Source organism: Loxodonta africana, chromosome 23 (assembly GCF_030014295.1).
Source record: "Loxodonta africana isolate mLoxAfr1 chromosome 23, mLoxAfr1.hap2, whole genome shotgun sequence".
Classification (NCBI taxonomy): Eukaryota; Metazoa; Chordata; class Mammalia; order Proboscidea; family Elephantidae; genus Loxodonta; species Loxodonta africana.
Genome location: NC_087364.1, coordinates 71,530,232 through 71,553,034, shown reverse-complemented (window position 1 = coordinate 71,553,034; position 22,803 = coordinate 71,530,232). Strand labels below are relative to the sequence as shown.

Below are 22,803 nucleotides of genomic sequence, written 5' to 3'. Positions count from 1 at the left end.
GTGGAAAGCTTTGCAGCTGTAAAAAGAGATGAGAAATATCTCCATAAACTGCTACGGAGTGATCTGTAATATATATATTGTTATGAGCCCTGATGGCAAAATCATTAAGTGTTCAGCTGCTAACCGAAAGGCTGGCCCTTGGAACTCATCAGCTGCTCCATGGGAGAAAAGACCTGGCGATCTGCTTCTGTAAAGATTACAGTCTGGGAAACCCTATGGTCCTATAGGGTCGCTATGAGTCAGAATCAACTTGACGGAACACATCAACAACAACCACACATGCTATAATTTATCTAAGGAAGGGATGAGATAAGAATACACATATGTGTACACTTATATGGAAACCCTGGTGGCTTAGGTACACTTATATGAAAAAAAGAAAGGCAAATCATAACTTTTTTTTTTCCCAAGATTATCTGTACAGAGGAGGAGCGAACAGAGAGGGCAGGCAAAGAAACTCAGCTTCTCTGAATATACCTTATTTTGTAGATCTGAATTCGGACCCATGTGAATGTTTTACGTATTTTCTTTTTCTGGCTATCTACTGAAATAGCTTACAGCCAGTGACCAACACAGGAGCAGTGAGCACCCCCAGCATCCACACCGAGGTTTCCAGGCCTGATTCAGGAATTGTAAAAGATGATTCTTTAACATCTTGAAATAACCAGACACCAAGGAAACGATCAAAGATCATTGATATCAACGATGGGACAATGTGAACATTGATAAATAAAATAACTGAAACTTTATGACTGGTTACATTAATAAACGGAGGGATGTTTCTCCTTATAGAAAAATTTTGGGTAATAAATGAATAAAGAACGATAAATTATAGAGTATCATCATTCTGCATTCCTTAACAAATGAATGGAACTGGTACTGATCACCAACCAGATACTGCGTGCCTTCCGGGAAAGGCTACAGAACGAAAGACCCAGTCTCTTTGACAAATAATTTGCAAACAAGCTTGAAAATGAACGAAGAAATTCTTCACGTACTGATGAAGAATGATCTCTAAGAGAGAGGTGAAAAAAGTAATCAGCAGAATAGTGTTTATAGTATGATATATATAAGTCAAAGAAAAAAAAGAAAAATATATAAGTAGAATTTTCCTATGTAATCATGAACTATTTCTAAAAAGATACACAAGAAAACATGACCTCTGGTTGTTTCTCAGATGGTGGTGCCACAATGCTATAAAGGGTACTTTTATTATATAGAATTTTGTACTTGTAGAATTTTTGAAACATGTGAATCGCTTACATATACAAAAAAAAATTAAATGGACCAAAACCATAAATAAGGCAATAAGTATGATCATGACATTGCAGTCATGTAAGAAAATGTCCTTCTTTATTAGAGCTGAATACCAAACCATTTAGAAGTAGGACACCATACCTATATACTCTGAAAAACAAAAAAGTATGTCTGCCAATATGGAAAAATGCAAAGGGTTTTTAAATATAAGTTTTGAGTATATGGGTATTCATACTTTTTTTTACCTACTTTTCTGTATGTTTGAAAATTTTCCTGACAAAAAGTAAAACAAAACTTCTTAAACATAATGAAAATGAAATATTAAATTCTCCACAGACTGCCTGTGGAAGGCCTAAGCCTGAGGCCTACTCTCACTTTACTAAAATGGATGAGTGTCACTGACTAGCCCCAAATCAAGACTCTCCTTGATGGAGTGACTTAAAACTGAACAGAATTTGGGTTATTTCCAGATGACCCAATGACCCATCATCTAAAGTGATCTCCTGAATGCCCCACTTGAGGAAACGATGACTCATTTCACGTGATCCTTCCGATCACCCTATGAGGTAGATACTAAGTTTATCCCCATTTTACAGATAAGAAGTGAGGCTGGAAAGGTTTAGCGATCTGCTTAAGGGTAACCAACAACCAATAAGAGAAGCAAATGCTGGAGCCCAGGTCCCTTTGACACAAATCCGCTGTCTTTCTAAACCACTCAGTTATGGGAACAGCGCTGTCTGAGGCTCACAAGACTCCAAGGACCTATCTTCTGTTCAAGAAGAACCATTGTTATTCAACGTTCAGAATTTTCTAGAAGCATGCTCTGGAGTCACTTACACACTGCAGTAAGCTGACTGGCTGCCACATGGGTCAAAGCACAATTCTGTCCGTGAGTAAAAGCATTCAGCCCTGGTTTTCAAAAAACATATTCTAACTAAAATCATGATCTACGTTTTATAGTTATCAAAACAGCAATAATTCTTTATAAGCAATGTAGTAAATAAGAAGCTTTATTTTCATAGTTCAACTTAAGCACACATTAAAACGAAAGAGACGCATTTTGAAATCTGAATACCTTTCTGACAGTGACACCCCTTGTTCTGCCCCATCACTGAAGAGAAAAATGAGGCTTTCGTTTCTCTTACCAAAACTGGCAAGCTTGGTACCAAAACGACCAATGGACTGAATACAAGCAACGATCTAACTTCTGAGAGTGGACCTCCAAGCTGCCATGCATGCTACCACCTGGACACCATGGGCCCACTGTTTCCTGAGGCTCAGTGGGCCCTCCTAACGTGTACCGTTGAGTATCCATGTCAGTAACAGCACTGCCAGAATCTTTACTTGTGACAGAATCTGGCTTCTGAAGTTGTGCCACTCTCAAGAAGTTTTTGGAGATTTTGGTGATCTAGCCACAAACTCCATCTCTCTGAAGTTGCCCTAACTCACACGCCAACCTGTGTCAGCATGGGTGTTCAATCTTGTAGCTAAAAAGGAAATCCCACCAGCACACAGTAAGGAGTCAGAAGACGTGAAGTGTTATTATCACCACGTACTTGGTTCTGTCTGCCCTTGAACTGAGAAGAGCGTAATGTCCGTATTCACAAGGAACACTCACCTCAGTGCAGATCCAGGTTCTGTGGGCCCTAAAGCCTGTACAAAACCCTGGGTGATACAAGCGGTTAACATACTCATCTGCTGACCAAAAGCTTGGAGGTTTGAGTCCAGCAAAAGGCACCTGGAAGAAAGCCTGGCTATCTACATCCAAATAATAATAATAACAAAACCAGCCACTGAAAATCCCATGGAGCACAGCTCTACTCTGACACACGTGGGGTTGCCATGAGTTGGAGATGACTCAGCGGCAACCGGCTTGGTCTTCGGTTTGGTTTGAAACCTACACAACATGTAGGCCTCCTTTAGGAAACAATTAGGCACGACAGTAAATATTTATAAGGTGCTCTTGCAAGTGAGGAGCCTTGGAGCTTAAATTTCCTTAGCTGTACATCAAATGTACCTTTACCCCAACCATATAAAATTACCAATATTTACCATATTTTTATGTTTGTTTGTCAACCACGTGTTCTTGTGGAAAAAAAAAAAAATAGCATAGCGTGCCTAGGAAAATGCCTTGTGGGGGGGATGGACGCAGTTGACAAATGTAGAAGGCGCGCAGTATTTGTGTAAAAATAGGGTAACCCATTTTGACCTAACAAAATGGCAACTTTATATTGTTGAACTAGTACACGGCTGGTACACAGCTTCAGTAGTTCACTTAAAACTGTATGAGAGTTTACCACTGGTGAGCTGAGCCTCCTGCAGTCATTAAAACAACCGTGAAGACTCTTGACAATAGTGCTTATTGAAAGTTAGATACAGCAAAATAATACAAATTATTTTGTTCATTACAATCACATTTTAGAAATAATATTTACAGATAGGAACAAAGAAACTATGAAGATGTAAACAAAAATCATTTCTGTAGTCGGATGGTAGGGGTGTGGGTTACTTTTCCCCCTCAACTAAATATCCCAAAACATTGTGCTCAAGAGGAGGAATGAAAGGGGAAGAGGGAGCAGAGGAAGTGGGGGAAGGAGAAGGAATGGAGGCCTTAGATACAACTGCCTGCTGTGACAATTAATGACAGTTAGCATCTGTGTATACATCAACAAGTTGAAACACCTCTTAAAATTTATTCCAAAGAATGAAGACAAAAGCCAATTCAACGAATGAGAAACCTTATAACCCTGGCTTCCTTCTGTTTGCAATAACACAGGAGTCTATTAGCAAGCAATGTCTCGGCACCACAAATGGCAAACTGAAGTGAACTTACTTCTTGCTTGCCTCACAGACATCTGTAATGTTGGAGAAAAGATGGTGGCTCTCTGTTTTGGTCATCGTGTTGCTCAATTCTTTAGAATTTTTAAACATTCGGATCAGTATCTCCAAGCTGAGTAAATACGAACGTTCAGAGGATATGACTTCAAAGATAGCCTGGTAAAAAGGAAAAGGAAAGCTATTAATTCTTTTCATTAAAGAACTAAATATACTTCACACGATTCTTCTATAAGAACGCCATATATCTTGAAAAGCACAGAAAAATGGGCATTGATAAAACTGTAATCCCAAACTACTGTCTTTACACAGGGCACATACACCCCAAATCTTCAGAAATAGTCACTGCCTGTGGCATATACGTGAGAAAATGGAAACATTTCCATGGCTAGAGATTGCATCTTGAGGTCATGCCTTTGCCATGGGGAAGAATCTATGGAAGGAAGTGAGACCATGTCCTAAAATCTCAGGGTGACACTAATTAGCCTTTGAGGTCATCTCCTCCAGCCCCGCTCTCAAAGCCTGCTGCTTCAGGAACAGTAAGGATTTATGGCCACCACTTGGAATTCAGAAGAAATTTCTCACAAATGCATCCCTCTGCCACCCTCTCACATGTACTCTTTCCCTCCCTATGTTTTAATCCTACTAATCTGTGGGCAATAATAGCACATTTTCTGCTGTATTAAGAGAGCAGGACTGTGTACCCACAAAAGGTTCTTATCAGCCACAGAAATTCTTTTATATAAACGCATGCAATTGAAAGCCATTCCATCCATTTAACAAGCCACCCTCCCTGCTCTCGTCAGGGCCTCAAGAAGGAAGGAAGGCTCCTGTACAGAAACTCTCGGTGTCAGGCACACAGTGGTTTTCCTGATAAGCTCTTGTTAATGATGCAACGCCAACCCCACATATGTGGATAGACACCAGTGCCCTGTGTGAGAAATCCATCTAGCTCATTAGCAAAATCAAATTCAGATCTTCCAAGAATGGCACACAGGGAGCAGTCTTCCTCAGGGCAGGATGGCGAACATCTTCTCAGGCCTGAGATTCTCATCCTTTCTGGAGACCTTCCCTAATTACTTTGTTATCGTCATCCTGGCCTCTGGGGTGCCTGCCTTCAAGCCCTTGCCTCAAAGGGAGATGGGATGGGGGCTCTTCCCAGAATTCCCTGCTCTCAAGCCCTTGCCTCGAAGGAGAACAGGGGTTCTTCCCATAATTCCCTGTGGTATGGCTGAGCTGAGAAGGGAGCAGGCCAGGCAGGGCTGGTAGGCTCCAGCTGCTGATGGCCAGGCCGTATTTTATAAGTCCAGCTAGTGGTGCCAGTTCCAGTGTTCATCTCTCTTTTTAGCATCCCTTTTTAGGGAAGTCTTACTTAAATGTAAGGAGCCCTGGTGGTGTAGTGGTTAAGAGCTCAGGCTGCTAATTGAAAGGCTGGCAGTTCAAATCCATCAGCCGCACCTTGGAAACCCTATGGGGCAGTTCTGCTTTGTTCTACACGGTCCCTATGAGTCGGAGTCCACTCAATGGCAGTGGGTTGGGTACTTAAACGTGTCGCAGCTGCACTACAAGGAATCAAGCGAAAGAATGAAGTCTCTCGATTTATATGTGTTAACATGGATAAAACTCAAAAACAATGTTGAATGTAAAGAAAAAACAAAACAAAACAAAAAACCAAACTCAGTGCCGTTGAGTCGAATCCGACTCACAGTGACCCTACAGGACAGGGTAGGACTGCCCCATAGAGTTTCCAAGGAGCGCCTGGCAGATTTGAACTGCCAGCCCTTTGGTTAGCAGCCATAGCACTTAACCACTACGCCACCAGGGCTTAAAAAGCAAGCGAAAAATATGTACAGAATTGTATCATTTATCTACACTTTAAAACACACAAGTTTATTTGCGTACATATATACATACACATACCCATTGCCTTCATGCTGATTCCGAATCATAGTGACCCTATAGGACAGAGTAGAAACACCCTATAGGATTTCCAAGGAGCAGCTGGTGGATATGAACTGCTGACAATTTGGTTAGCAGCCAAGCTCTTAACCTCCGCATCACCAGGGCTCCTATAGTTACATAAACAAAAAAAAAAACCAAACCCAGTGCCGGCGAGTCAATTCTGACTCATAGCGACTCTATAGGACAGAGTAGAACTGCCGCAGACAGTTTCCAAGGAGCACTTGGCGGATTCGAACTCCGACCCTTTGGTTAGCAGCTGTAGCACTTAACCACTACGCCACCAGGGTTTCCATAGTTACATATATATGTGTAATACAGGAGCCCTGGTGGCGCGCAGGCTAAAGCGCTTGGCTGCTAACCGATAAAGGTTGGCGATTTGAACCCACCAGCTGCTCTGTGGAAGAAAGATGTGGCAGTTTGCTTCAGTAAAGATTACAGCCATGGAAACCCTATGGGGCAGTTCTACTTTGTCCTACAGGGTTGCTATGAGTGGGAACCAACTCGATGGCAGGTTTTTTGGTATGTATACTACATGCTTAAAAAACACAGATCGGAAGGACATGCACTAATTTATAATTGTAAGTGACTCTAGGGAAGACGGGAAGGGATGAGACCGAAGAGGAGAATGTAGGACTTAATCAAAAAGTTTACTTTAAAAAATATGAAGAAAAAAAGGTCAATGTAATACATTTGTTCATTCTAAGGGGTGGATACACACGTATTCTATACTATTCTATTTTTTTTTTTAACTGACAAAAACGTTATTATTGCGTGCCCTGATACTTTTACTTTACTTTATGCCAGTGAAGAGGGTATCTCCAGGCCTTTGTGGAGTTAATTTATAGATGCACAGAGTTTCCCAGGAGCGCCTGGTGGATTCGAACTGCTGACCTTTTGGTTAGCAGCCGCAGTTCGTAACCACTATGCCACCAGGGTTTCCATGGACTTACATACACATACATACTAACAGGCATAAGATGAGAGGAAAGAGGTTTGAGAATTTCATGATATTATCATTTTCTTAACCTGTGTTGATAAAATACTATTATTATCTGCGCTTGCCTTTCAGTAAAATTTTTATTTTGCAATTATTTTAGATTTACAGAAAACTTGCAAAGAGAGGTCAGAACTCCTGTAAACTCTTCACATCCAGCTTCCCCTAATATTTGTGTCATATATAACCAGGGTACATTTGTCAAAACTAAAGAAATGAACGTTGGTACAACACGATTAACTTTATTCAGTTTCATGAGTTTTTCCACTAAAGTCCTTTTTCAGATGTAGGATCTAATGTCTGTCTTGTTTTTCAACATAGATCTTCCAGTTTAAAATACCTGGACCAGGTGCTCTGTTTTTCTAGGTGAAAATGATGTTGGGATAGTTAAAATTTTTATTTTGGGGGATCTTATCTAAAGTTTCTCATTTTTTCAATGTGTCAATGACCACATGTGCTTTTGTAAAAAGGACAAGATAACTATGTTTTCAAAGGACAATGCTGAACAAGCTCCCACGGCAAGAAAAACACAGAAGCACAGGGGCCCACACTCACACTTGAGAGTTGAAAAGCACCTGTTCAGTAGAAAACATACCTCCTGCCTCTTTCTTTCCTCCTGGCTAACTGTCTGAGATAGCCCATTTCTTTTAACCTGCGGAGAAAGCAAAGTAAGCCAAACACATTTACTTTAACAGTTTCTTTATTATACAAGGCATAACTCCACGACCTTCAAAAATGGATTAGGGAAAATGAGACAAAATATTGAACTTGGCAATACTGATTTTTAATCACATTTATATCCACAAATAATATTTAATCACATTAATAAATTAGCAGAGTTAACAGTAAAGAACTGAAAAAGTGTCTTTATCCTATCAGGCTGAGTTATTCTATTCTGTTCTATTCTTAGTTCTGGATCCCCTAAAACACTTTTCAAACTAATCTCACAAATCATAAAAAAAAGAAATCCAATAATAAACAAAATGAATCCGTGGCTGATAGTTTACTTCCCAGGTCTGCATATTGAAAACGTGATTTTAACACTATTTTCCATAAAGACTTCATGGAATACCAATGCCCTTTATAATAAAATCCAACCAAACAAGAAACTCCCCCCACAGATTTCGGCAGTCTTTTCAGTAGATTTAAATTCTTTTGAGAAGCAATAATACTGACAAGAACACTAGTACTATATTGCAAGTAAGAGCTTGGCTGTTAACCAAAATGTCAGCAGTTCAAATCTACCAGCCGCTCCTTGGAAACCCTATGGGGCAGTTCTACTCTGTCCCACATGGTTGCTATGAGTTGCAGTCAACTAGACGGCAACGGTTACAGGTACTTATAGATTAAATTGACCCACTGCAACCCCTATCTTAATTGCCAAACATTTTATTGGATTACTAGAGTTTCCATCACCAAGAATCAGTTTTTAAACCAAAGATACAAGGGAAAGATTAGTCCGAAGGACTAATGGACCACATCTACCATGGCCTCCACCAGACTGAGTCCCGTAAAACTAGATGGTGCCCAGCTACCAACACTGACTGCTCTGACAGAGATCACAATACAGGGTCCCAGACAGAGCTGGAGAGAAATGTAGAACAAAATTCTAACTCAAAAAGAAAGACCAGACTTGCTGGCCTGACAGAGACTGGAGAAACCCTGAGAGTATGGCCCCCAGGCGTCCTTTCAGCTCAGTAATGAGGTCACTCCTGAGGTTCACCCTTCAACCAAAGACTGAACAGGCCTATGGAACAAAACAAGACTAAAGGGGTGCACCAGCTCTGGGGCAGGGACTGGAAGGCAGAAGGGAACTGGAAAGCTGGTAATAGGGAACCCAGGGTTGAGAAGAGAGAGCGTTGACATGTCATGGGGTTGTTAACCAATGCCACAGAACAATGTGTGTATTAACTGTTTGATGAGAAACTAGTTTGTTCTGTAAACCTTCATCTAAAGTACAATAAAAAAATAATTCATTAAAAAAAAAAAAAAAAACTCAATTTTCTAAACAAAACCATGAAGGCAGGGCCTGGATGTGTCCCTGGTACCACAACACTGAGCCTCGCACATGAAAGAAATTAATGTTCTTCAATCAAAGATTAAATTAACACCAGGTAATGCAGACATAAAATGCCAACCAATTAAATCTTGCCCACAGCAGAAAGAACAGCAGCCTGAAAGGAGAGGGTCCTCTGTCATGTTAGAGAACAATGGTAACGCAGTGTAACAAAGGTTCTCCAACTTTTTTGCTATCATACCCCCTAAAAAATTTAAAAACCATGTTCCTATTAGACACACTCTTAAGCTGATACTTAAGTTTTCATCATAAGTTTAAAGAATTCAAAAGATGTACCTTCCTGCTAATTATAAATATTGTCAGGTGCCGTTGAGTTGGTTCCAATTCATAGTGACCCTAGGTACAAGAGAAGGAACATGGCCCAGCCCTGCACCGTCCTCACAATTGTTACGCTTGAGCCCAAAGGAGAGGTGAGGAAGAAGAACATCTAAGCTGCAGACGCAGGCTCAGTTTTAGAAAAGAGAGGAACCCTACGGTGAAGTGTGGAGAATGATAGCCCTAAAGCCATTCTTGCCCATCCCTGGAAAGTCTTTGCAAATCCCGGGGGTGTGAGGTACACCCTAGGGGGACCTCGCTGGCGCTCTGCTCTCTCTACCTTGCACTGTCACAGAAATTAACACAGTTCAGGTTACTGTCCATTAATTTGTTTTTCGGAATAGTTAGAAAGCAGTATAACAGAGTGGTCTGATCCTCAACAGTCACGGGGACGGCTCAGGACCAGGCACCATTTCATTCCATTGTGCGTGAGGTCACCATGAGTCGGGGGCCAACTCGATAGCAGCTAACAACAACTATGATACAGTACCGAAAAAAAAAAACCTGTTGCCCTCCAGTGGACTCTGACTCATAGCGACCCTATAGGACAGAGGAGAACTGTTCCGTAGGGTTTCCGAGGAGCACCTCGTGGTTAGCAGTCATAGCTCTTAACCGCTACGCCCCCCGGGTTTCCTATAGAGTATAAAGAGCCCTAAATGAACAGTAAAACAGCAATCCTGTACTGAACACTTACTGTGTGCCTGGAAACAGTTTAAGCATTTTACACTCCTTTGATATTATTCTTACCCCAATTTCACAGATGGGGATAACAACTGAGGCTTAGCATCCAAGGTCAACAGCTAATATAGCCAGGCTAGGCTCTGCAGCCATGCTGGTCTAACTCCAGAGCTGACATCTTACTCACGATGTTCTGTGGATTAGGAACCCCTACTCTCAATGAGACTAGACCCTTTGAGGCACCCCATTTCTAGGGAGTTTAGGCTATGATCACTAAGACCCCTTCTAATACCAAGTCTCCATATTAAAGTGTGTGTGTGTTTGGTTCCCCCACATCCGGGAATATTCTCAGCCTTACCCGCAGGCCTGACCCTGGGTCAGCCTGTCAGTAAGAATTCGTGGCTAATGAGGCTTCTTCGCACATTTTAAAAAGGGAGGAGCCTGGCCAGAAGAATGAAACAGTTCAGCGCTGCTCCATCTGGTGAACCCTGAACAGAAATTTCACAGGATTTCCTGTCTGACGTGAAGCCCTGACAGACTAACATATGGGCACCATGCCCACGGTCTCTGCAGGTGAATCGCCAGCCAGCTTCCACTCCACGGGCAACTGCACCCAAAACTCATTCGAATGAGCCCAGACCCGGAAATCTTAGGGAAAGAGAATGAAATACCTCGGCTTAAAGACCTACACAGATGACAGCTGGTTAACCCAGAGATTAAGAGGACTTCACCCCGTCAAGAAGGAAAAGAACACACACACACAAAAAAAAAAAAAAAAAAAAAAACCCCGAAAACTCCACAATTAAATTATTTACTCTTTTGAGGCAGGAGAGAAGGTAGTTTTGAAAAAGATAAAAGTATGAATGGTCAGAATAATCATTGCAGTGATTAAGAGTTTGGCTACTAACCAAAAGGTCGGCAGTTCAAATCCATCACCCGCTCCTTGGAAACCCTATGGAGTAGTTCTACTCTGTCCTGTGGGGTCACTATGAATCGGAATTGACTCAATTGCAACGAGTTGGGTTGTTTGGGAATACTGATACTACAAGTGATAAAATATTCCTTTCACAAAAAAGCCAAAAAAGTCATCAGTAAGAAACCAGCGCTTGGGAAACGTCTAGCTCAACAGGCATAACACAGTTTATAAAGAAAATGTTCTACACCCGACTTTGGCAAGTAGCATCTGGAGTCTTAAAAGCCTGTGAGCAGCCGTCTAAAACGCTCTCCTGGTCTTATCTCACTGGGAGCGAGAAAGAATGAAGAAAACCAAAGACACAAGGGAAAGGTTAGTCCAAAGGACTAATGGACCACAACTACCACAGCCTCCACCAGACTGAGTCCAGAACAGCTAGATGGTGCCCAGTTACCACCACTGGGTGCTCTGACAGGGATCACAGCAGAGGGTCCCAGACAGAGCTGGAGAAAAACGTAGAACAAAATTCTAACTCACAAAAAAAAAGACCAGACTTACTGGCCTGACAGAGACTGAAGAAACCCTGAGATTATGGCCCATGAACACCCTTTCAGCTCAGTAACGAACTCACTCCTGAGGTTCACCCTTCAGCCAAAGATTAGACAGGCCCATAAAAAAAACAAGACTAAAGGGGCACACCAGCCCAGGGGCAAGGACTAGAAGGCAGGAAGGGAGAGGAAAGCTGGTAATTAGGGAACCCAGGGATGAGAAGGGAGAGTGTTGACATATTGTGAGGGTGGCAACAAATGTCACAAAACAATGTGTGTGTTAATTATTTAATGAGAAACTAATTTGCTCCTTAAACCCTAAGCTAAAATACAATTTAAAAAAAAGAAAGAAAGAAACCAGCAGCCCAAACAAAATCTACTGTCACAGGGGAAAAAAAAAAAAGACTCAAGGAAACATCCCTGGGCCCTGCAGCACATTCAGGGAGCCTGAAGGTTTGCTCTGGGGAGTTATGACAAACCAGCTCCTCCTGGCTGGCTGCCACGTGGCAGCTCCTGGGCCTGTCCTCCCCCACCTGTCCCTCTGTCCCAGCCCCTCCACGCCTTGTACAGGACAGGCTCACCCAGTTCTCTAGAGCAGAAAGGGATCGTTTTGTCCACCCAAGACCTCCTCGACATTCATCTCTAAATTCAGTAGCACCTGAGAGCCAGGTGCCTGGGGATGGAAGACAATAAGCAGGCAAGATGGTTTCAGAGATGTGGTAGTGTGGACAGATGAAACCGGAGAAAGAGGTAGAGAGAGGGACCCGAAAAGAGAAAGACGGGAGAAGGCAGAGACAAGAAAATTAAGGAAGAATAAGAACACAGGAACAAAATATCAAGCAGAAATGAAGGAAGGAAGGAAAGGAAGGAGAGAGGAAGGGAGGGAAGGAGAAAGAATGTATGTGGAGTTTTTAATCGTAAAAAAAACCCAGTTGCCGTTGAGTCAAGTCCAGCTCGTGGCGACCCCACTAGGCTCTGTAGGGTTTTCAGTGGCTGCTGATTTGTTGGAAGTAGATCACCAGACCTTTCTTCCAAGGTGCCTCTAGATAGACTCAAACTGCCGAACTTTCAGATAGGAGCGAAGAGCATTAACTGTTTCCCCCACCCAGGCACTCCTTTTACAGTAAGCACCTCCGGAAATTTTCCAACTCAAAAACAGTGACCTTGTCAGTAAACTTAAATAAAAATCACTTAAAGACGTCGGTTTTTGTTTTGCATGAACAAGCTTATTGCTTCCTGTGTGTCTAAAGCATACGCTCATATACATGGTTTTAAAATCGACAGACTTTTTGCAGTTTGCTCAGTTTTGCTAAAAAGAATTTAAAGCGTTACCACGTTTAACACATTTCTGCAAGTGTTCCCCTTGTTTCCATTCTTGGAAAAGCTAAAATAATATATCAGCTTCTAAAATCTACGCCTCCTATTTTGCTACCAAAAATGAGATAATTCACTTTTTATTTTTAAAATATATATTTCATATTGTTAGCTCTGGCCGATGACAAACAGAACACACAGCCAGCCAGAACAACGCTCCTTTAAACATCTCTTCTGATTTTTTCATTTCTTTCTGTCATCAACCAGAAAAACTGCTGCCGTCGAGTTGGTTCTGACTCACAGCAACTCTATGGGACAGAATAGACTGTGCGGATCATAACAAATAATGGATAACACTGCAGAGAATGAGAATTCCACAACACTTAATTGTGCTCGTGTGGAACCTGTACATAGACCAAGAGGCAGTCATTAGAGCAGAACAAGAGGACACTGTGTGGTTTAAAGTCAGGAGAGGTGTGCGTCAGGGTTGTATCCTTTCACCACACTTATTCAATTTGTAAGGTGAGCAAATAATGCAAAAAGCTGAACTATGTGTAGAAGAATGTGGCATCAAGATTGGAGGAAGACTCGTTAACAACCTGTGATATGCAGATGACACAACTTTGCTTGCTGAAAATGAAGAGGACTTGAAGCGCTTACTGATGAAAATCAAAGACTACAGCCTTTAGTATGGATTGAACCTCAACATAAAGAAAACAAAAATCCTCACAACTGACCAATAAGTAACATTATGATAAACGGAGAGGAGATGGAGGTTGTCAAGGATTTCATTTTACTTGGAGCCACAGTCAAAGCCCATGAAAGCAGCAGTCAAGAAGCAAACAACATACTGCATTGGGCAAATCTGCTTCAAAACACCTCTTTAAAGTGTTGAAAAGCAAAAAAGTCACTCTGAGCATTAAGGTGCACCTGACCCAAGCCATGGTCTTTTCAGTTGCATCATATGCATGTGGAAGCTGGACGATAAATAAGGAAGACTGAAGAAGAACTGACGCCATTGAATTGTGTTTCGTTCTGCTGCATATAAGGTCGCTATGTTTGGAACGGACTCAACGGCATCTAAGAACAACAATAACTTTCAGGAATAGACTGCCAGGCCTTCCTTCCCAGTCTGTCTCAGACTAGAAGCTCTGCCTAAACCTGCCCACCATGGGTGACCCTGCTGGTATTTGAAATACCGGTGGCATGGATTCCAGCATTACAGCAACACACAAGTCACCAGAGTACAACACACTGAGAGTTGGATGGTGGAAGTCTCAATATTGCCAATACTGCCATTTAGACAGAAGCTATCTAGCAGGAGAGAGTCGTTCCTATACCTGTGGAGAGAACCAAGATATAAAGCGCCATTCTCCTGGCAGAGCAGATCAACACCTTAAATGAGGTAGAGCAGAAATATGTTCTCGGGCCTCCACGATGTGATGTTGTCCCTAGTTAACAGGCATCCCTTCTACTTCTCTCCACCAGTCAGGGAAAACAGAACGGGAGGGCCTCAAAAGACTGACCAAAAAGGCTCAAAAGCCAGTCAATTCCAACTCATAGCGACCCTCTAGGACAGAGGAGAACCGCCTCACAGGGCTTCCAAGGAGCAGCTGGTGGATTCGAACTGCTGATCTTTTGGTTAGCAGCTGTTATGGATTGAACTGTGTCCCCCCCAAAAAATGTGTCAACTTGGCTAGGCCATGATTCCCAGTGTTGTGTGATTGTTCACCATTTTGTCATCTGAAGTGATTTTCCTATGTGTTGTAAATCCAACCTCTATGATGTTAATGAGGCAGAATTAAAGGCAGTTATGTTACTGAGGCAAGACTCAATCTACAAGATTAGGTTGTGCCTTAAGCCAATCTCTTTTGAGATATAAAAGAGAGAAGCAAGCAGAGAGACGGGGCACCTCATACCACCAAGAAACAACAGCCAGAATAGTGCATTCTTTGGACCCGGGGTCCCTGTGCTGAGAAGCTCCTAGTCCAGGGGTAGATTGATGACAAGGACCTTCCCCCAGAGCCAAAAGAGAGAGAAAGCTTCCCCTGGAGGTGAAGACCTGAATTCGAACTTCTATCCCACTAGAATATGAGAGAATAAACTTGTTTGTTGAAGCCATCCACTTGTGCTATTTCTGTTATAGCAGCACTGTGTAACTAAGACAGTAGCCAAGCTCTTAACTGCTGTGCTACCAGGGCTCCAAAAATTACATTAGATATTTAAAGTCCTGGAGCACTCTGGCTTTGTAAAGCATGGAGTTACCCTGGATACCCATTTGAGCTAAGACCTTTATACTTGTCAGAGTTTGCCCAGTCTCTGCAAACAAGCAGGTTATTGATGCCCATGGGTGATTCACTACTCATGGACTTCCATTCTCACAAGTAGGAAAGGAATGAATTGCAGATTAAAATTATACCTTGTGACATAATCATTCCCAGGTCCTTTCCACAGACCTAACATAACCCAGGAAACCCTGGTCACATCCTGGTTAAAAGCTACGGCTGCTAACCAAAAGGTTGGCAGTGCAAATCCACCAGGCGTTCCTTGGAAACTCTATGGGGCAGTTCTACTCAGTCCTATGAGGTCACTATGAGTTAGAATAGACTAGATGGCAATGGGTTTGGAACATCACCTGAGGAGCCCCTGAATTACAAATGACCTAGAGTTTTTCCACTGTAAACAACACGGGAACAGCAGGCTCTTTGAGAATATGCTTGAAGCCCCTAAAATGAAAAATCCTCTTTGTTCTGAGACACCACTGTAGTAACCTATGAGCTGCCCACAACATCACACTCAAAGGACCAGAGATCTGAATCACCAAAGACCAGATCAATGAGGTCAAGATGGCAAGAGTGCCATCCTTTTAGGGAGTGGTGGCTAAATAAATAGAACACTTCTTGTTTTAAAGAGAAAAGGTAGAAGACAACGGCCCGTTTAATAAAACCATGTACTTAATTTAAAAAATGCATCGAGTAACGTGTGTCAGAGTAGAACTGTGCTCCATAGGGTTTTCAATGGCTGATTTTTGAGAACAGGCCACTAGACCTTTCTTCCAAGGCACCCGTGGGTAGACTCAAACTACCAACTTTTTGATTAGCGCCGAGTGCATTAACTGTTTCCACCGCTCGGGGACTCCCACGTCTAGCCAATTCCTGATTCCAGGTGCTTCTAGCTGGTCCATAATTTATTTCTCAAACTATCATTGTGGTACAGTGGTTAAGAGCTCAGCTGCTAACCAAAAGGTCAGCAGTTGAAATCCACCAGCCCCTCCTTGGACACCCTATGGGGCAGTTCTACCCTGCCTACAGGGTCACTCACTGTGATTCGGAATCGATTCGACGGCAACGGGTTTGGGTTTTTTGGAAGCATTGTGCTAGATGCTTACTGCATACCAGGCTCTGAGCGAAGGTCTTTCCATGCATCTAAACCTTATAACAACCTGTGAAGAAGGTATTACTGACACCGTTTTAGAAATAAACCATGGAGACACCCCAAAGTTAGGTAATCAGCCCTAATACAAGGCACAGCTGGAATATGAGCCCAGGCCCCCTCGCACCCAAAGCCAGAGCTCTTAACCACCGTGGCATACCATCTGCTCAAACCTCTGAATTTGGGGAGTTGTGGCCTGCAGCTACTGTCCCCTTGGGCGCCCCAGAAACCGCCCCTCTCATTGGTGAAAGCCAAGCCGTCAGGTGGGTTCCCTGGTAACTGAAGGCACTGATAGGTCCTGACATTTCTCCACCAAACAAATCCCTCCCTTTCACTTGTGGCTTTCAGGCGCCTGCATTCCCCGCGGGCTGTGGAGCCTGGGCCCAAGTTCATTCATTCCCTGTCTTCCCGATGAGTAAGAAAAGCAGTACTTAATATCTATCAGCAATGAAGGGGAAAAGTGAGCTTAGAAAATACATAAAAAGCTAATGGCACACAAATAGAAAGGCTGAAAGTGAAACCGATTTTAAGGGGAAAGGGCCATCCTATAAAATTATTTAATAAAAGATTAAGAGTTTTAAGAAGCTAGATAATAAAATACTGAGGACTTAGACACCCTTCAAGCTTGGAGCTGAAATCACTTCGAGAGATGGCATTGCAGCCATAAAAAAAGAAAAAAAAGCAGCCATACAATCCATAAACCCAGTGCCGTGGGCCTATAAAACGAATAATAACACCAGCAAGGAGCGCACATCTCAGAACAATCAAACGTGTGAGACCTATAAGGCAGCATGTGCCCAAAACCAACGGTAGGGGCAGAAAGCCGGGAGAATAGACATGGAAGCCCAGGGAGGCGGGGGAGAGTGCTGACACATTCAGGGGTCCGCAACCAATGTCACTGTGCTGTGACACAGCAAGCTGTGTATAAACTGTTGGTTGGGAAACGAATTTGCTCTGTAACCTTTCACCTAAGCCACAATAAAATGTTCAAAATCAATAAACAATAAACACAACATGGAGGAGCAGACTAGACCAGTAACAGTAGTTAGCAGCCGAGGGAGTTGGGGATGGTGGGAAGGTCAAAGCAGACTTTAGTCTTAACCCCTATGTTTTTTAATGAGGAGAATGGATGTCTATTACTTCTGTAAGTCTAAAAAACTGCTGTGAGGAACTTAAATAAATCGATGTGAGTTTTGAATTTCAAACTGAAAAAATAGAAAAAAATTAATGACTAGGGAGTTGGTTAAAAGAACCGAACATCCATTGGTCTGATGAAATACTATGTGGACCTGAAAAAAGGTTGTTGTGGGAGAAAGCTCAATGAGGTGGAAAGTCATTCACATCACAAAGAGAAAAAAAACATGGGTTGCAAAACAGCAGGTGTAATGACACGAAAAGGTATTAGCAATACTTTTAAGAGGGGAAAAACATGTAACAAAAGGTATGCTATACTACTGAGTTTTTGCTTAAAAGGAAACCTCTACATACGCACATTTTAAGACGGCCTGGAAAGCCACACACTCAAACGTCAGTGGCGATTGGGCATGCAGAGGCCATGAGAGCTCAGCTAATCTTTATTTTCTTCCTTTTACCTGTCAGTGCTTTTTGGTTGCTCTGTAATAAGCACGTCTTAGCTTTGTGATTAAAGCAGCATTTTCAGTAACAAAACCCAAAATATGTTTCAAGCTCCCCCTCACGAAAAAGAGAAATAAAGCAAGTAGGGTAGACAGAATTGTCTGAGGATACCAGTAATATCTGCACATTTTTGTTGTTACCCCAAAGGAAAGCCGGAGAAACGAGGCAACGACCAGTAGGTAAAAGAAGTAGAGTAGCTAAGGCAAAGGGCGGTAAGAGGAAAAAAAAGAATTTAGTCAGGTCTACCCCCTGGCTACGGCTTAGGAAGAAGTGCTGAAGACGAGTGAAGACAGGCAGATCTGAAGTGTGAGAGACAGAGGAGGAAGGCTGGGCTAAAGTCAGCGTGATTTAGATGCTGCTGTGACAGTTAAGACTGCGTGTCAACCTGGCTGGGCCATGATTCTCAGTGGTTTGGCAGTTACAACACAGTCTGGCAGTCCTATAACCATGTGATCACCTCCACGATGAAATCTGCTATAATGCGATCACTTCCATGATGGGATCTGCTGTGAGTAGCCAATCAGTTGAAAGGCAGTGCCCTTGGGCATGTGGCCTGCATCCGATACAGGTGGATTTTCTGTCAAGGCTCATGGGCTTCTGCCGGCTCTGGATCCTGCAGCTGGCTCCTGTCTGTCTGATTTCCTGTTCTCGGGACTTGAGTTAGCAGGTTTTCTGCCATCTTGCCTGCCAATCCTGGGATTCATCAGTCTTCGCCGCCTATGAGCCAGAACCCTGCTCTTTGACCTGCTGATCTTGAATTTGACAGACGCTGCAGCTATGTGAACCAGGAGAAGCCTCCAACCTGACCCACCGACTTGGGACTTTCCAGCCTCTACAACCGCAGGAGCCATTTCCTTGATATAAATCTCTCTCTGTTTTTTTTTCTCTGTATATATTTATACACTTTGCTGGTTTTACTTTTCTAGAGAACCCAGACTAAGACAGATGTCATTTACACATTGTGAAGGGATGAATCAAGAATGGGCTGACAGAGGCAGAACCAGTCTGAGCTGCTTCTGGTACAGAAGAGAACACCTGTTTCTAAACTGGTGCCAACGTCTTAGTTGCTGTTTCATTTATGTTTGTTATTTTTGTAAAGTGGCAGGTGGATGAGAATGACAACACTCCAAGACATTAAGTTACGCAGACTAACACTGACGTTGGAGTAGATTTCTTAGGTTTGCAATAAAAACCTAAAATTAGCAAAGCCCGTCTCAGAAAAATGGGTAATAAACTGATGTTTTACATTCGATGTACGAAAGCACACAATGGTTCCCTGGGACAGGGGTCATCTTATACAGAGAGCTGAGACACACGCACAGAATTCCCATCTTTCTCCCTCCACGTATCCTCATTGCAACAGCGTTCTCTACCTTTGTTCGAGGCGTTTCTACTTGTATTGCTTTTCCTTTCTACTCCTTGGCCCAGCTGGCCCGTCTAGTGTAAGCCACATCCTCTGGAGAAAGGACTTGTGCTCTGTACTGACTTGTACTGTTCTCTACGGTATCTGTTGGTTGTCGCACCATGGTGAGTGCATGTTGTGATAATGCCGGAAGCTATGCCACCAGTGTTTCAGATACCAGCAGGGTCACTCATGGGGGACAGGCTTCTGCAGCGCTGCCAGGCTAAGATAGAATAGGAACAAAGACCTGTTAATCTACTCACAAAATTAGCCAATGAAAACTCTGTGGATCACAACAGAACACTGTCCGATACAGTGCTGGAAGATGAACCCCTTAGGCCGGAAGGCACTCAAGATACACGGCGGCCGCAACAACGGACTCGAGCACAGCAACGATCATGAAGACGACACAAGATGGGACGAGGCTTTGTTCTGCTGCTGTGAGCTAAAGCCTATGTGACAGCAGCTATATGTGACTTCTACTGATGTTGCTCGTTTGGCATTATGACCTATATTCCTTGAAAAACATCACCAATGCATTTTCTTTACATTGTCTTCTGAACTAGGTCACAAGTTCCTGGAGCACAGAGCTGGGTTTTAGACCTGTTTTCTTTGCCTTTCCACTATGATGCTGTGAAATACAAATTAATTTGGGAGCCAGACATCAGCATTTTCCAACAATGAGTTACAACCTCTAAAAACCAAAACCAAAACCAAACCCGTTGCCACTGAGTTGACTGCAACTCATAGCGGCCCTATAGGACAGCCCCATATGGTTTCCAAGGAGCACCTGGTAGATTCAAACTGCCGACCTTTTGGTTACCAGCCATAGCTCTGAACCACTACGCCACCATGGTTTCCCTACAACCTCTTAGTGAATGACAAAATAAAGTCCATGGATCTCTGAACGGCATCAATTTAAACATAACAGAACGGAAAGGAAAAAATAGAAAGTACCCTAGTGGACTGCAAGGAACAAGGTAACTTGAGTTACATACATAAGAACATACAGATCAGGCCACAAGGTAAAATGTATTTCTCATTATGTCAAGCCACTGATACAGACCAAGGTTCCAGTGTCAGCTGCACTATATATAAATTTACACTAGGTATGTCTGTCAGGCCGTCTAACACCCCACGGACCCCTACAAAAAGGCTGTTCTGCTCACAGCTTCAGCGAAAACAGCAGCCCAAAGCAGCCATGTTTTGTACCATAATACAACACGGAGGTCAAAGTTGAATGAAATAGAGTGACTTAGGCACCTAGCCAAATGGCAATAAATGTTTAAGTGACCTATTAAATGGGGGAAAAGTAGCTGAGCCAGTAAGATTTTCTCTCCCTCAAGAAATTCAACTGGGTAGTTATATACAGAGGAGCTCTGGTGGAGCAGTGGTTAAGCGCCTGGCTGCTCACCAAAACTTTGATGGTTCAATCCCACCAGCTGCTCCAAGGCAGAAAGATTTGGCAGTCTGATTCTATAAAGATTTACAGCCAAGAAAACCCTATGAGGCAGTTCGACCCTGTCCTACAGGGTCACCAGAAGTGGGAATCACCTCAAAGGTGATGGGTTAGTTATATATGAAAGCTGAAAGGATAACATGAAGTGGAGCCGGGCCATGGTAGGTAATCCCAAGTCTAAGTAACTCCGAGTCTGCAGGAGCTTTCAGGCATCATAAAAGGGGAAAAGAAGCCAATTCACGAGACAGAGGGAAAGCAGCCAACAGGCAGCGTCGCTGAGGCACACCGCTGGCCAAGTAGCAGCGGCAAATGGGATTCCTGCTCTTCCAGAGCCCCAGGCGCCCCCGTCCAGCACATGAGGAAACTGAGAGGCTCTGTGCTAGGTAATCTGCAGACACCAACTAAAACGCAGGAGAGTAACCAACCGCCTTTAACATCAGTCTCAGCTGCTTCTACTATAAAATGAAACAGCAGTCCTTCTCCCTCGTGGTGCTGCTACCTAAGCTGTGCCTGAGGGAGCCCAGTATGAGCCCTGGCACACAATGAGTCCTCTGCAAATACCCGGTCAATAATTTAACCACATGTAAACACACGGATATTGTGAGACCCACGGCAGGTCCCAGAACTATGGCTATCTTGCGACTCAGGCATTGCCCCGCCTTCTCATATTGAGACCTTGAACCCCTATGGATACAAGGGCTCCCTGTGGCTCAGCTGCACAGACAACAACCTACTGCATTGCACTCCACTCCAGTAGCATTGGAATCGACTTGATGGCAATGGGCTTGGGTTTTTTTGGACCAGTATCAGGGACCCCTGATGGCTCAGTGGTTAAGAGCACAGCTGCTGACCAAAAGGTCAGCAGTTCAGATCCACCAGCTGCTCCCTGGAAACCCTCTGGGCCAGTTCTACTCTGTCCTACAGGGTCACTCTCTCTGAGTCGGAATCAACTCAATGGCAATGGGTTTTTTGGTTTACCAATAGCGAGATTTCCTACCGCACAAGGTGGAAAGGGCTCCATTTCTGTGTTTCGAAGTTGGGGAAGTAGAAGAGCTTATCTCTGACACCAAAGGGGAAGATAATCCACAATTTTCTATCACCGGCAACAGTATTTCCTTCTGCAGATGCTGTCCATTAACTTTACAGCCTTTATCTCATCACATAGAAGAAATACTGATAATAAATGCTCCAATAATCTTCTAGACGTCAGAATACAGACTAAATACCTAGCACATCAACAGGCTATAAGTACTCTGGATAAACCAACAAAACTCAGTAACACATTTTTAAAGACACATCCCACATTCAAAGATTCAGTCATAATTTTGATGGCACTGATATTCTCCAATCATCATGGAGACCAGCCACTGGGTGGAGGTGGCCCTGAGAAGCTATCCCTTCTAGACTGCAGGTGGAGGCCACAACAAAGGCTACGGTACGCTCTAGACGAATCTGATGGATGAATTCTGAAACGTCATGTTCTTTGTTGCACAGCATCTCCCCACAGTTACTCAGAACTCCTTGAAGTAACTGAGCCTTCTCTCCTTGGACCTCACTACTCTGAATTCCTACAGTTGTACTGCTCTTGAGTGCATCTCTTCCACCTTCCCAGAAGAAATATCTAGTTGAGAATGAGGTTATAATTTACTTTGACCTCATAGTATGCAAATACCTCCCATGGGCTGACAGTGCTAAACGAAGAAGACACCAAGCTCCCTGACGTATCAAAGGCATTTATTGAATCCAAGATATATCCCAACAACCATCACACATCTTTTTCTTTTAAAATAAAATTATTAAAGAGCCTCCAAATTGCCCCTAACTAGGACACTTCCTGCCTGCATGGACTGCTGAGTAACTTTCTGTTGTGATTCCTGGTGGGAACTAGGGCTTCCACATTCATTCATTCATTCATTCATAAATTCACCAAACGTTTACCACATGCCTGTGTAAGTCAGGCATCGTTTCACCTGTTAGGGATG

General features: G+C 43.1%; 1 protein-coding gene across 1 annotated transcript in view; it reads right to left on the bottom strand.

The window, feature by feature from the left end:
• ARHGEF26 (Rho guanine nucleotide exchange factor 26) overlaps positions 1-22,803 on the bottom strand; it is a 142,414-nt gene that overhangs the window by 101,514 nt on the left and 18,097 nt on the right. The window contains exons 4-5 of the mRNA XM_064275631.1: positions 7,644-7,700; positions 4,091-4,251 (exon numbers count right to left, since the gene is read on the bottom strand). Of these exons, the coding sequence (XP_064131701.1) occupies positions 4,091-4,251; positions 7,644-7,700 (218 nt within the window). The remainder of the gene's footprint in view (positions 1-4,090; positions 4,252-7,643; positions 7,701-22,803) is intronic.